This window comes from Chinchilla lanigera, unplaced genomic scaffold, assembly GCF_000276665.1.
Source record: "Chinchilla lanigera isolate Chin_1 unplaced genomic scaffold, ChiLan1.0 scaffold00023, whole genome shotgun sequence".
Classification (NCBI taxonomy): domain Eukaryota; kingdom Metazoa; phylum Chordata; class Mammalia; order Rodentia; family Chinchillidae; genus Chinchilla; species Chinchilla lanigera.
Window position 1 is genome coordinate 2,632,791 of NW_004955424.1, and position 13,693 is coordinate 2,646,483.

The window sequence follows — 13,693 nt, forward strand, 5'->3', positions numbered from 1 at the left end:
CCGAACTCACGACCTTGCGCTTGCCAGGCAGGCGCTTTGCCGCTGAGCTAAATCCCCAGCCCCTAGGAGAAGCTTTCTAACACGGGAGAAGGAGAGGGAGCGAGTGTTAAGGAATCCTAGGAATAGACCACCACTGGCCTATGGCTGAGGTGGAGAGCTGTGGAAAATGGAATAGTGTATATAATTATATAATATATGATTAATAAATACATAGTATATCTATATAAAATATAAAATAATGTAATATACACTTATATGTAATTACATACAATGAGTGTAAACATAATTAATGTGTACTTATGTAATTGTAGAGGTATGCATATTAATTTTCTCCCTGGTGAAGCACTGTAACGGGGAGCCTCCCCCGGAACACGGGAAAGTGAAACTGCCCCAGCCCGCATCCCTGTCCCTCCCGCTCTTCCCGGAAGCAGGGTTACTCACCATTTGCCTGTACTGGGCTGTGAAAGCTCCGTAATAAGCCACACAGGCTGCGGCTATGAACACGTTCCCGGTGATGTTCGAAATCTCCTCCTGGAATTTCTGGATGCTCTCTTCCCACCGAACCTGCTCATCTCCCAGTGCAGCCGTCAGCTTTCCAGCGCGCACCAGGCGCGCTTTCGTCAGGGCCATGGTCTTTGCTAGACCGTTGTAACAACATCAGGTCATGTTATTAAGTATCTTCCTCAAAGTCTGTCCATCTGCTTTTGCTTGTAGCAGAATTAGCACTGCTTAACTAATGATGTCAAAACAACTTTATGAAACCTCACACCCATTCAGATTATTTTCCCTTCAGCAACCAAGGCTAAATTTGCCTCTTCTGTGAGAAGAGCTCTTTCTCTTTTGGTAACTTTAAAAAAATTAATTAATTAGTTTGTTCTTTATTTTGAGACAAAGTCTTGCTAAATTGCATAGGTAGGACTTGAACCTTCTAATCCTCCTGCCTCAGCCTCCCAAGTGGTAGGATTACAGGCATGTGCCTGGCTCCAAAAATCTCTCTCTCTCTCTTTTTGGTACCAAGTATTGAACCCAAGGTCCTTACATTGAGCTATATCCCCCACTCTTATTTTTTTTTTTTTTTTTAAATTTTGAGACACAGTCTTGTTGAATTGCCCAGACTATGCCTATACTTGCAATCCACCTGACTCAGCCTCACAGTACTGGGATTAAGGGAGGCAGCACCACACCCAGCCCTGAGAACGCCTTCTAATTTGACATTACTCTGGCTGAAGGCAGTATTCTCTATGTCCCTTTACGTTTATTTTCTAGACCAAATTCACCTGTTGTTTTGAGCTGCACTGCAAGTAGCTTCAATTAGCTTTATTTAAACACAGGATGTTGCGTGTATGTAATGCTAGCTGCTCTCATTTGATAGGAGAAGGCAAATGGAAGAAGAGCAGTAGAAGCATTTCCTGTATATCAGGTAAAAGCTGAGATTTAAACACCTGGAAAGTCTTCCTACATTTGAAGACCAGGCACTTCCTGCCCAGTGTAAATTTTATGAATCACTTACCCAGGCTTTCTTTCTCATTCACACCTTTGTCATATTTATCTTGTAAGGCTTGTATTTGATCTTCTACTTGTTTTAGTAATGCTTGCTTTTGTCTCAGAGTCGCAACTGTAACATCAAGTTCAGCCTGAAGAAATCAAGCAAATATTTAAATAATAAGAACACTGAATTTTCCCACTTGTTACAGTTGATTTTTTAAGTAGAATATGACTAATGCTCTCTTTTACATGTCCATAAAAAGGCTCTGATCAATATACAAAGCTAAAACATTTAAAAACTTGGGAAAAATATAAAAGCAGAAGCAAACAAAAACAAAAAGCTTGGTGAAATAAATTGTAAAAGGAACAGAGAAATAGATATATTAAGCATTTGAGATGAATTGGTCACCAGAATAGATTATTATTTTAAATTATGAAACAAACAAAATATCCATGCAATAGTGAAAACTAATTTTCCTAACTAGTTGAGTGTCTCACGGGTATGCTAACTATGTCCTGAGGGCCATGTCTAGCTTGCTTCCTTCTGGTAGTCTGTGGATTGATGGAGACCACTGTGAAGCAGTTCTGAGCAGGACTTATATGAACCAACTGGCTTTCCACATTGTGAGTCACTGGTCCCTACTGAGGCCTGTAATGCTGGGTGAAGCCATGAGGCCTCAAATGACAAAATAAGGCCGCAGCTGAGGACTTTTGGCTTCAACCCCAATTAACTAAGGAGACTATAGCTGCAGGCATCTCACTCCTCTGGTAAAAGCCTTCCTGGAGATAACATAGTTCTCCTAAACTAACATAAAGTATTACTTGGAAAGGTTCTTAAAGGGATTCCCAAGTCCTGCCTAGATTACTGTATTTTCTTCAGCATCCCCCTCCTTTGTTTGAAAACCTAATAAATACAGGCTGCCCAGGGAAGCCTGGGCCTTAACCCAGAGAATCTTGAATTCTGTGAGAGGGCTGAACCCTGTTGGAGCCCTAACATCATTTCAATTGCCTCATTTATTTAGGCCTTCACTGTCCACTCATTTGTGAGACTGTGGGCCTGATCACCCTGCAGTAACTAAGGGTTCTTAACCTGATAGTGGAGTAATATTTTTCTAATATTTAATATTTTGCAATGATTAGAAAAAAGCAAAAGAATATTCTGTGATACTTGTGTGGAATTTTGAAATAAAATTACTTTGGAACATGGCCATATTTATTCATTTTCTTGTCAATGGCTTTTTGTGTGTGTATGTGTGTGTATGTGTGTGTGGGGGGTAATGACAGAGTTGAGTCCTTAAAACAGAGAGCAGATAGTCCACAATAATGAAAATATTTGCTATCTGTATCTTTCTAGAAAAATTTCATGTGTCTGTGCTTTATAGCTATGGTTTTTTTGATTCTTTGCTTTACTAAATGATCATTCTTTGTTCTTCTTGAGAAGACTAAGGACCTTACGTCCAACTATGACTCTAAAAACCTCAGATGTGGGAGTATTTAGCAAATGGAAGTACAGTATGGACTATCAGATGCTAGGGGTAGGAGGCACCTCACAAATACATAGCCATATTTCCTTTCTTTCCAGATGAATATGCTAAGGACTCATTTTCCTTTTATGCCGAAGAAGGCTGATTTTATAGAAAATTTATGAAAAAAACTCCACTGTCATTGTTTAAAGCAAAAGCTAATTTTCAATAACCTTGTAGCTGTTCCTATTGGATAGAATCTGTGGCATCATATAGACAGTTCAAATGACCAAAAATCATGACTTTCAATTCTATCAACTATCACTGTATGGATTACGTACCTGTGCTGCACGGAGCTTTTGTCTTTTTGGTTCGACTTCCTTGAGTACCCGAGAATACAAATCCATTGCCCTTACCCACATGCACATAGATTTACATGCTTTGGATACTTTTTCGACTTTTTCAGGCACAAAGTCAGGATTATTGATATACTTTTGAAGCTTTGCCAGTATCTGAGGCTTTATGTTTTCCTTATCATATTCTAAAAGCCTTCTTAGGAAGTTAGAGTCACCAAGAAGTTGCTTTGCTGTTGGCCAGTCAGGCCTGAAAGACAGATGAGATAAGTTAACAACACTGTAATCACCTAGTGGGAAGGAAAGATGTATTTTTCTGAGAACACCGTATTAGCCCATATTAGGTAAGGACTTTTAATCTCGGTACAATAATCCCAGTAATTGGTAGCTATGTGCACCACAATTAATTCATGAGGAGAAGTGGATGACTGAGTTGCCATACAATCCAGATTTGGCAGAGAAAGATTATAAAATACTGGGGTTATAGAATGTGAGGTATTATGGGAATAATGATTTCATTTCAAAAATGCTGTAGGCTTTCACATTTTATCTCCTTTGCCTTAGTTTTGACCTTTAAAAAAATCTCCTGCCAGGACATCACAAAAAATAAGCTTCTAACTGGCCTTTCTTTTTGTCAACCTTGTTCTCTGGAACTTTTGCTACATTGCTCTTTCTACTATAAAAATATGATTGGGTAAAAAAGTGTTTAATGGCTCTGTGCAGGCCCCTGGCCCATACCTTGGTGCCAGTTGTAATGCAATATACTGGGGGTGCTTAGAAAAGTTGGAAAATTACATGTCTTCAAGATGAAATCTGAATTGCTTGGTGGATACGTACAAGATTGTTCATGATTTCATCTCTACCCCTCTACCCGGACTCAGCTCAGTCCCATTCCATGAGCATCTCAGGTCCCTGGAGTCTCCCCGTGGTCCCAGCCTCCACCTGGGCTGATGCCCCTGAAAACCTTGCTTGTACCTCCCCACTGTGGTGTCTGCATGTTGGAGGGAAAAACTTTACATCTTCCATGATCGAGCATAAAATAGATGCTGAAAAAAGTGCTTGATGAGTCAGTTTGCGGAATGACTGGTGAAATTAATGAGAGATTTTGGAAGAGAATGAACAAACTATATGAAAATGGGGAAAAAGAGTAAAGAAATTCCACCCGATATTCTAGTAATACATGATTCTGGGTTACTCACTTGGCATTTAAGAGAATGGAGATTGCTTCCATCACAGTCATGACCATATCTGGTGGCTTTGTAAAAACTCTGATTTCAGATATATCTGCTTTATCTAAAGAATCCAGGGCCTTATTGGCAGCTTCCAGTGCGGGTAGAGCTTCTTCAAGATCTCTTTGAGCATCATCAGCTATTGCTTGGGTTTCTTCAGCTTTCACTTTTGCTATTGCTTCTTCTTCTTGCACAATATTACGGACCTGCCGGTTGAAACACGACTGCCTAAGTGGACTCACTATAGCCTGAGCTCCCAACCCATAAGCCTGAAATTCGCAATGCTCCAAAACCTGAAACTTTCTGAGGGCCAACACAATGCCACAAATAGAAATTTCCCCACCTGCCATGAATAACAAGTCATAGCCAAAACACAGGCACACTGAAAAATTGTCTGAAATGACCTTCATTTTATACATAAACGAATTTTGTGTGTAGACTTAGATCTTATCCCACAGATATTTCACTATAGATATGTAAATATTCCAAAATCTGGAAATATCCAAGATCCCACACCCTTCTGGTCCCAAATATTTCAGAAAAGGGACACTTAACTATATTTTAATTTCAAGGTTTCAAAATAAAGCTAACAATAATGATTTGTATTTGCCCTTTGGATTAGACCAGTGATAAGAGGGAATTAGCTGGATTACATTTGATGCTACTTGTCCATCTCACACTACAGCAGAGATAAATTATTATAGCAAGCAGTTCTTTCTTAGGAGAAGAATAGCTGCTGTGCAAGGGGGTACTCCTTTCACAGTGTTTTTGTCTCACGTATTGAGCTGCACCCTCCTCTAGGACAGAACCAGGCTGAGTTAGTACAGGGAGTTTGTTCACAACTTAGAAACACTGCTAAATCACTAAGAACAACAGCCTGGCCAGATCTATCACATCATCATTATCATTGTATTAGTGCATGTTTATGATACAGAATAGTAATATTCATTTTGGGGAACTAGTATATGCATTTAACATATTTTGATTACCTTCAATCCTTTTACCCTCCACACCCTTTCTCCACTTCATTATTTTGTACATAACAAAATAATCCAAATCTGTAGCAGCCTTTGTGAGTGGCCAACTGCTGGACAGAGCCTCTCCCCCAGCATACCTGGTCAGCACTTTCTTGATCTACAGCCAATTTTTCCATCAGGGCTTCAACGTCTTGTGATTTTACCAAGAGCACAGGTTCTAAAGCTGAAAGGTCTAATTTCATTTTATCTACCAATACATTTGTTTCTAGTAGCTTGGTGAGACCATTCTTCACTCGATCTCGTGCCTAAACAGCAAGAAAAAATTGTATTATAATGAACATTATAAAATACAAGTTCACTGGCATCTATTACTCATGTAGCAAACTTCACACCCATGGAATTAGTAAATCAGCGAGTCATGCGTCAAGCTGCAAAAGCGCTGCAGGTTGGGAAATCTAGGAAATGGCTGTGCTGTGCACCATGAGGCATTTGGATTCAGGCCTGTTGGCCACAGCTGTGGAGCTTCACTGGACTGTGGCTCCCTGAGACTCACACTGTATTATTTTTATTCCCCACGTCACATGTTGAGTGAGTGAGGGACAGGTTCAGACAGGAATCCCTGGAGGGCACAGCTCTAGGAGTTGTTCATACTAGGTACACCAGCCGGGCTGGGCTGATAGCTCAGGACACCAAGTCGTAGGCACCTGGCTTTGGATGGTGGATCTGAATTCTGTTTCCAAGGCAAAAACTCTGGACAAACATATGTGGTAGGAGAGACAACTGAGAAGAGCTGCCTTCTGAGGATGGGTCAGAAAGCTTGGTTCAAATTGGTAGGCTAAAAAATATCTCCCAAGTTACATTACAAGGCATGCATTTTATGAGGTAAAAGTTCCCTGAAAAACATTCTGAATATCTAAATGGTGAAGGCTTCCACTTTTACTGTGTTTAACATGCTGAAAATTTTAGGTCACGTTAAGAGCATGAAGATAACAAGGATGGCAGCCACTGTATTCGGAACATCTTACGTAGTCCAAGATTGCATTAGTTAAGTTCTACAACCATCTGAGAAAAGTGTATGTAATTTTGTGGGGATGGGTGTTTTCATTTTGTTGCAAGAAACAAAAAAATCTTTTGGTGACACTGGTGTTTTAAAGTGACAGAAGTCAAAGACTGTTTCACTGGGGTGAAACAGAAGCCCAAACATTCTTGACATAGGTGCCCGGGATGTGGCTGTTAGCACATTTTATTGTGAGGGTCTTTAGTGAGGTAATTTAAGCTAAAAATAAGCCCCAAATTATAGGTTTCTTTATTTTTCACTGAACAGGCAATTGAAATACATGGTACAAGAATAAGTGGCAAGATTATTGTAAAACAAAATGGACAGAATAAATATTCAATTTAATTTTCCACCTATGAAAATTTTACAATAAAATCATAGCTTACTTTGTACTATAGATGTGCTTGTTGGCTCTATTCATACAGGTTAGATTTAAGTAACCAGGCAGGTTGGGACATTGTGGTGCAATACTATAATAAAATTTCTTCATAACCCTCTAACAGTATAAATCCTTGTCAGCTTTGTTTTATACTAAAGTTTACAGAAATCACATGACACGCTCAAGGGTGCCCTGCAAAAAGCAGAGCTTAGGTTGCATGTAGCGTGGCTGACATCAAAGACTACAGTCCTAGTGGGGTGCACGGTGTATGTCACAGCACTAAGACCCCATCTTTAGGGCTTAACAAAAACTTTTCTTCCGTATTGAACATGGTAGGGATGACTAGGACTTTGCTTAACTTTGATGCCGTCGTAATATCCACATCATTCACTGTTATGCATCACTCTCCATATCATTATATAAATGTTAGGAGGAAGATAGAAGGAAGCAGGAAGCAGGAGCCCTTGGAGTGGAAGCCCAGGACCATTTTGTGGACAAATAGTAGGTTGCTAAAAGAATAGGTCAGGATGAAGATGGCTCTCCAAAGTAAGACAGGTATGTAGATCTACTCATTCCCAAAAGGTTTGGGTTCAAGCAAATAACTTGCTCTTGTTGATGACACTGAACTTACTGAAACTAACTGCTTCCTTTTCTCAGTCAGCATGGACAGGTAGAGGTTGATGAGCTCCAGGTAGGAGGTGGGCGTGGTGTAGTAGCGCCGGCGGAGCTCAGCGTAATAGCGGTCCGCCATTTGGGAGACACTCAGGTGGACGTTGACACACATGAGGGAAAGCTTCTCTTTCAGTTCTTCAGTGCCAGCGTCGACAGTTGAGAAAAATGTCTTTGACACAGAAAGAAGTGCTTCTCTGGGCCACTGTAAAAGAAGAAGCAATCTGGGAAATTTGTTGGTCTTTTTAATAACATGTAATACAACAATTAAGAGAACTGTATTTATCTGGAGCCTTTTCTTGTCTAATCCCTCTTTTTAGCTAGATAACTCCTAATCCTAGTAATGAGCTATGGTGCTCAAGGAAATGAATTTCTCCCCCTGTCCACTCGGGGGGGGCAGGTCTCTAGCACAATGTCAAACATGTAAATTGTTAAAAATATGTAGGGACTGAATGAATGAATGAATGAATGGGTGTCTGTAGAATCCCATGAATGGAATCACACACACTATGAGAACCTCATGTCCTCACTATATTTATTATACTGTCAGAACATCAGGCCCATCATTGTAATCTCTGGCCTGAACACACCTCCACTTCTTTCCTCCTCTCCTGGTCCTTCGAGCTCACCAGAACCTTATTCAGATGCAGCTGTGCAAAAAGTACACCTTCATGCGGATGGGCCTTGCTTTAAATGCACAACAGCTAACTCTTCAGTGCAGTCCAGAAAGGTTTCTACATCTTCTAATACAACTGTTTTGTATCCTCCCAAGTATTTCACGTCCTACTTTATTTCCTATTCATTCTCAGCTGACGCCTTTGCTTCTCACATTGACAAAAAAGTAGAAGCAATGTAAACAGAACTTCCACGAGCTCGACACCTCTGCTGCCCTCCCCATCAGGGGTAAACTGTCCATCTTCCCTGCTCAGGTCGATTGGGTCCCCTCACTGATGACTTGATCTCATCCTTGACTGCCCACTCAGGGACGGTGGTCCTCCAACACCTAATGCTACATGCTGGATCATCAGTGGCTGTCTCTTCGCAGGGTGATTTTCATCAGCATGTGCACACATTCTGCTTTTCTCACTTAAAAATACCTTTCTCCTCATCTCACGTCCCCTTCTAGCTCCTATCCTCAACTCTCTACCTTATTTTGGGTAAAGTTCTTGAAAGAGTTGCTAATATTCATCTCTGATTCCTCTCCCTTTTCTCTTGAACCCTCTCCCTCACCATCCAGTGGAACAGCTCTTGTCTTGGTCACTGGTAACAACTACACTGCTAGATTCAAAGTTCTCCTACTCCTTTACAAATTCTATTTTGCTTTTCTTCTATAACAGTCACTGTCATCCTAGTATGAGTAATTTCCTAGCAACCTTTAAAGTTTACACAACTACCCAGACAATGTTGTACACCTTTAAATTAAGCAAGGCCAGCTTCTCACAGAGGTATTTAGGAAATCACCAACCTGGACAAACCAGTCAATGGTGCAGCAGTTCACGAGGGAGGGGAACATCCGGCATCGAGACCGAAAGGCCTCCCCGACTGGGCTCATGCAGAGGACGATGTGTAGCTTCTGACGGACTCTGCTGATAAAGTATTGAAACACCTGACCAAAAGAAAGATGTTTTTCAGTTAAAAAGCAGGATGAAGCAACAATGAAAATTAGTGTTGGCAATGTGTTTGAGGCTACTACTGTCAAATAAAAAATGTCAGCATAGTAGACATGTGAATTTCCTTATCAGACATCCATTCCAATTCCTTTCTGTCAAGTGCTCTGGGAAGATTAAAAGCATTTTGCAGACTCCCTGCAAGTAGGCTTCTGGCTGTGACTGAGGTCCTCCTCTTCAGTGTATTTAAGGAGACCTCTTGAATAAAGTGGAGAGAGATATTCAAACCAGGATTGGCTTTGGGCAAAGGAAAGTTGGGAGAGCAGGCAGGGGGCCAAGATCCATTTCACAGGGGCAGAGCTTGGTGGAAATGGCATGGTCCTGCAGCTCGCACTTTGGATGTGGCCCCTTAGCTGCTTCCTGACACGAGGACAACACACGGCTTTGGACCTGGCAACTGAGCACAGCGCGCTGAATGGTGAGCGGCTTCCTGGTTCTGCAGGAAAGGCTACGGCAGAGGCAGTAGCACTCCTAACCACTGACCTCCACAGCCTGTGCTTTTTATTCATTCCAAAAAGTTCAGCCTGGCATCTCATTCTGTGGCCTTCCCGATGTTTTTGTACCCCTCCACTAAATCCCTCTGGGCTTCCATTAGCTTACATAGACTTGCTGTGTGTACATAGTATAATAAAAAATATGGTTAATATTTAACTTACAAATTATTAAAGATTTAAAATTATTAAATTTAAAATTATTACCGTAAAAGACACATGGCCACGAATCACCCTCAGAGTGCTCTCTCCCTTGCTTGGAACACACTTATCCTACAATTCTTGCCACTTTCTGAAGAAGTTCTGCAAGTCTTTTGCAAGTAGTTTTGGTTGTGCTCTCACAGCTGTCCCTGCTGTCTGGAATTGACTGAAAATGTTTACCTTTCTGGGAAAAATCCAGAAGCATGGTGACAAGTCTGCTTTTATTTGACAGAAAATTGCCGTTCCTGAAGCAATGTGTGACACGGAGCATTGTCATGATAGAGGATGAAACGGCCCATTTCTCAGGCCATTTTCTGCCCCTATCATTTCCAGAATACTCCAATAAGCCTGTATGATATTTAGAGTTCACTGTGGTATTCCGGGTACAAACTCAGCTTGTGCAATTCCATCAAGTTCAAAAAACACACTCAGTATCGTCTTGCTGTTGCATCTTGATTGGCATTGTTATGGTTTGTGTCTGCATGTCCCCCCAAAGCCTCATGCAGTCATGAGGCAGGCTTATAGGATTTGTGATTGATCCATAATCCAGTGCTGGGATTATGGGCGTGGGTGCTACACCAGCCCTGGGGCAGGTAATTTGCATACAATGTAAGGGAGAGAGAGGGGCTGCCTGCCGCCATTCCTCCTTTCGCTCTTGTTGATTTTGCTGTGTTCTGCTGCCCTGAATGTTTGCCCTCTGCCATGTGCCACTCTGCCTTGGAGCTAACCAAGTATGGACTGAAACCTCCACAAACTGTAAGCTAAATAAACTTTTCCTTCCTTAATTTTGGGTGTCAGGTATTTTGTCCCAGCAACGAGAGAAAAGTAACTCAGACAGGCATCTTCTCTGCGTGACATTAGTTCTGCATGAGAAGAACTGGGCGATTTCCACCAAGAATTTTGGTCTCAGGACCATAACTATAAACCCGAATTTCATTTTCTATGCTCATTGTTGAGCTGGAGTCTGAAGCAGCGTGATTGCACAATGCCAATGGAATTGACAAAATGCCATGTTAATGTGTGGCTTGTGTTCTATGATTTACAGCACACTTTAAAACACACCTTTCCTCTACTATAGTTCACAAGTGACTGACTGCATTGAACCACTTGAAACATGTCTCACACTGCTACTAACGTTCAACTGGATGTTTCTGATAATGAAGATCTACCCTCCTAATGGAGGCCCTCTACCTAGAAGTAGAGGACATTTTCACAAAGGTGGTCCAGAAAAGATAAGAGAAAATACAACCAAAATATTGAAGAAGGTGCAGAAAGAAATACTAAAAAGTTTTCTATCCATGAACCTCTTAGGGGGATTTGTGGATTGTTGAATCAAAGGCCAACATTTTCTTTAGAAATCATGTAACTGCCAGGTGTGGTGGCATGTGCCTGTAATCCCAGCACTTGGGAGGCTGAGGCAGAAGGATCATTGCAAGTTCAAGACCAGAGTGGGCTACAAAGTGAGCTCAAGGCCAGCCTGAACTGCATAGCGAGACCCTGTCTCAAAAAAAACAGGAAAAAAAAAGAAATCATGTAACTATCCTGGTGTGTATTACCTCATCTCTGTTTCCCTCAGAAATTCCAACTTCTTTTGCTTTTGGCCTGGTGGCTGCCAAAACCTGCTCCAGTTCATCCTTTTCAAATAAATTAGGCACTTCACCTGAATTCAGGATGTTATTGATATCTTCGAGGAACTCTTCCACTACTATCTGCAGAAGAAAGCAGAGTAATCACTGTAACTCCACCATTTTTACACTTATTACATGTAAATTATAAGGCAAATATTTATTTTAAAATTACTGTGAGTTAATTTCATCTTTAAGAAATGATAATCTTAAAAATTAGATGGATCCCAGCACTCAGGAGGCTGAGGCAGGAGGATCACTCTGAGCTCGAGGCCAGTCTGCGCTACAAAGTGAGTTCAAGGCCAGCCTGAATTGCATAGTGAAACCCTGTCTAAAAAAGACAAAAAAAATTAAATAGAATCCTAAAATTCTAACATAGCACGTGTATTGATTTTTGACTTTTCCTTCCTGTTTTGTTTCTTAAAAGGCATCCATATCTGATCTGGTGCAAGTCATCTGTGCAAGTATTTTATGTCCTGTCACTTTCAGTTACTGTGCTATTATAAACATTAATCCACATTTTTCTGGAGTGTTCAGCACATTTTAACCATAAATATAGGAGCGGATGGATCATGGAGTTGCTGTGCCATACATTTACATGGACACAGGTGGTTTGCAGACTTTTCTGCATTATAAAAACATTTTTAGGTCTGTACCTTTTCTCCCCACATGGATTATTTTCCTGGAAATAATTCTCAGGAGTGAGATTAGCAACAAAAGTGCATGGATATTTTCTGGATTTTGAAGATTTTACTATTTGTCGTTCCATTCATGCATGACTTTAATAATCTTTAACATTTGTTTTTGTTAATTTGGAAAGTATAAGTGTTTGTTTTGGGGAGAATTTAATTTGCACATCTTTGCTTTTTAGCAAGGGCAAATATTATCCTATCTACTTTTTTTTCCATTAAAAAATCTGCTCAAACTCTGTAATCATTTATATATTAGGGTGTTCTTTTAAATATAAATGGCTAATTTATATACTATGAAATAAAGCTTTTGTCTCATAATTGATGCAAATATTTAAAAGTAATTTATCATTTATATTTTTGTTTCAGCTAACTTTTTGGTTATATAGAAATTGGAATCTTCTGACAAGGTGTCTGTTACTTTAATTTCTTCACTTGTAACTTTCTGCTTTTCCTCATATGAATTTGCCATAATTATGTCTGTTTTCCCCAAGAACAAATACTACCTCTTTTTGTCTGAAGTTTTGTTATTTCTTTTTTTTAACCTTGCAGTTTCCTGTTCCTACTTGTCTTGATACTTCCTTGTGCTCTTATCCCCCTAAAATTTTAAGTAAACTATTTTTTGTTGTGTATTTTTTTGATGCAAATCCAGATTTTCTTAATATTAAGTCTATTGCACCTATTTTCTCTGTAGAGATTTTGATTTTATTGATCTTTATATATATATGTATATTTATTTATTTTTATTTTTTATTTTTGTCTTTTTGAGACAGGGTCTCACTATGCAGTTCAAGCTGGCCTTGAGCCCACTTTGTAACTTTGTAGCCCAGGCTGGTCTCGAACCCAGAGTGATCCTCCTGCCTCAGCCTCCAAAGTGCTTGTGAGCCACATCATTAATTCCTCCCTTGATTAAAGCAATGGGCAAAGAATGTTATTAGGAAAGCTTAGTTTTCTAAAATTTAATGAAAATTTATTTAGGCCTACAATATGAGCATTTTTTGCAAATTAATTCAGCTTACAGTGTTTCAAAAATTAAAAAAGAAGTTTAAAACATTTATGCATCGGATTTGTCATTTTTTAATTCCTTTGTTCATTTTTAGGAAGTTGTTTTCCCCTAAAGTGAAAATTCTTGAATGTAATCAATGTTGAAAATCCTCTATCATAGAATTCAAGACCAGTTAAACTGGCCACTGCAGATATAGAGTTACTTTTGTTTGAAACAGCCTTTTTTTTTTCTTGTGTAAAACATGTTTCCCTGATTTTATTTAGGTAATCATTTTCTTACATGAACTTTCAAAGAAAGAGTTTACTACCTTCTACTCCCCTGTCCTTTCACACAATGAACAGTTAACTTTTTTCTCTTTAATTTTTTATCATAATTACTTAGAATTTAAAGGCCAAAACTTGG

The 13,693-nt window shown here is 39.8% G+C and overlaps 1 protein-coding gene across 1 annotated transcript in view; it reads right to left on the reverse strand.

Annotated features, from left to right (window-relative positions):
- Positions 1-13,693, reverse strand: part of Dnah6 (dynein, axonemal, heavy chain 6) — a 213,410-nt gene that overhangs the window by 57,458 nt on the left and 142,259 nt on the right. The window contains exons 47-54 of the mRNA XM_005385447.2: positions 11,528-11,680; positions 9,078-9,218; positions 7,575-7,817; positions 5,645-5,812; positions 4,501-4,736; positions 3,290-3,551; positions 1,511-1,634; positions 442-638 (exon numbers count right to left, since the gene is read on the reverse strand). Coding sequence (XP_005385504.1) covers positions 442-638; positions 1,511-1,634; positions 3,290-3,551; positions 4,501-4,736; positions 5,645-5,812; positions 7,575-7,817; positions 9,078-9,218; positions 11,528-11,680 — 1,524 coding nt within the window. The remainder of the gene's footprint in view (positions 1-441; positions 639-1,510; positions 1,635-3,289; positions 3,552-4,500; positions 4,737-5,644; positions 5,813-7,574; positions 7,818-9,077; positions 9,219-11,527; positions 11,681-13,693) is intronic.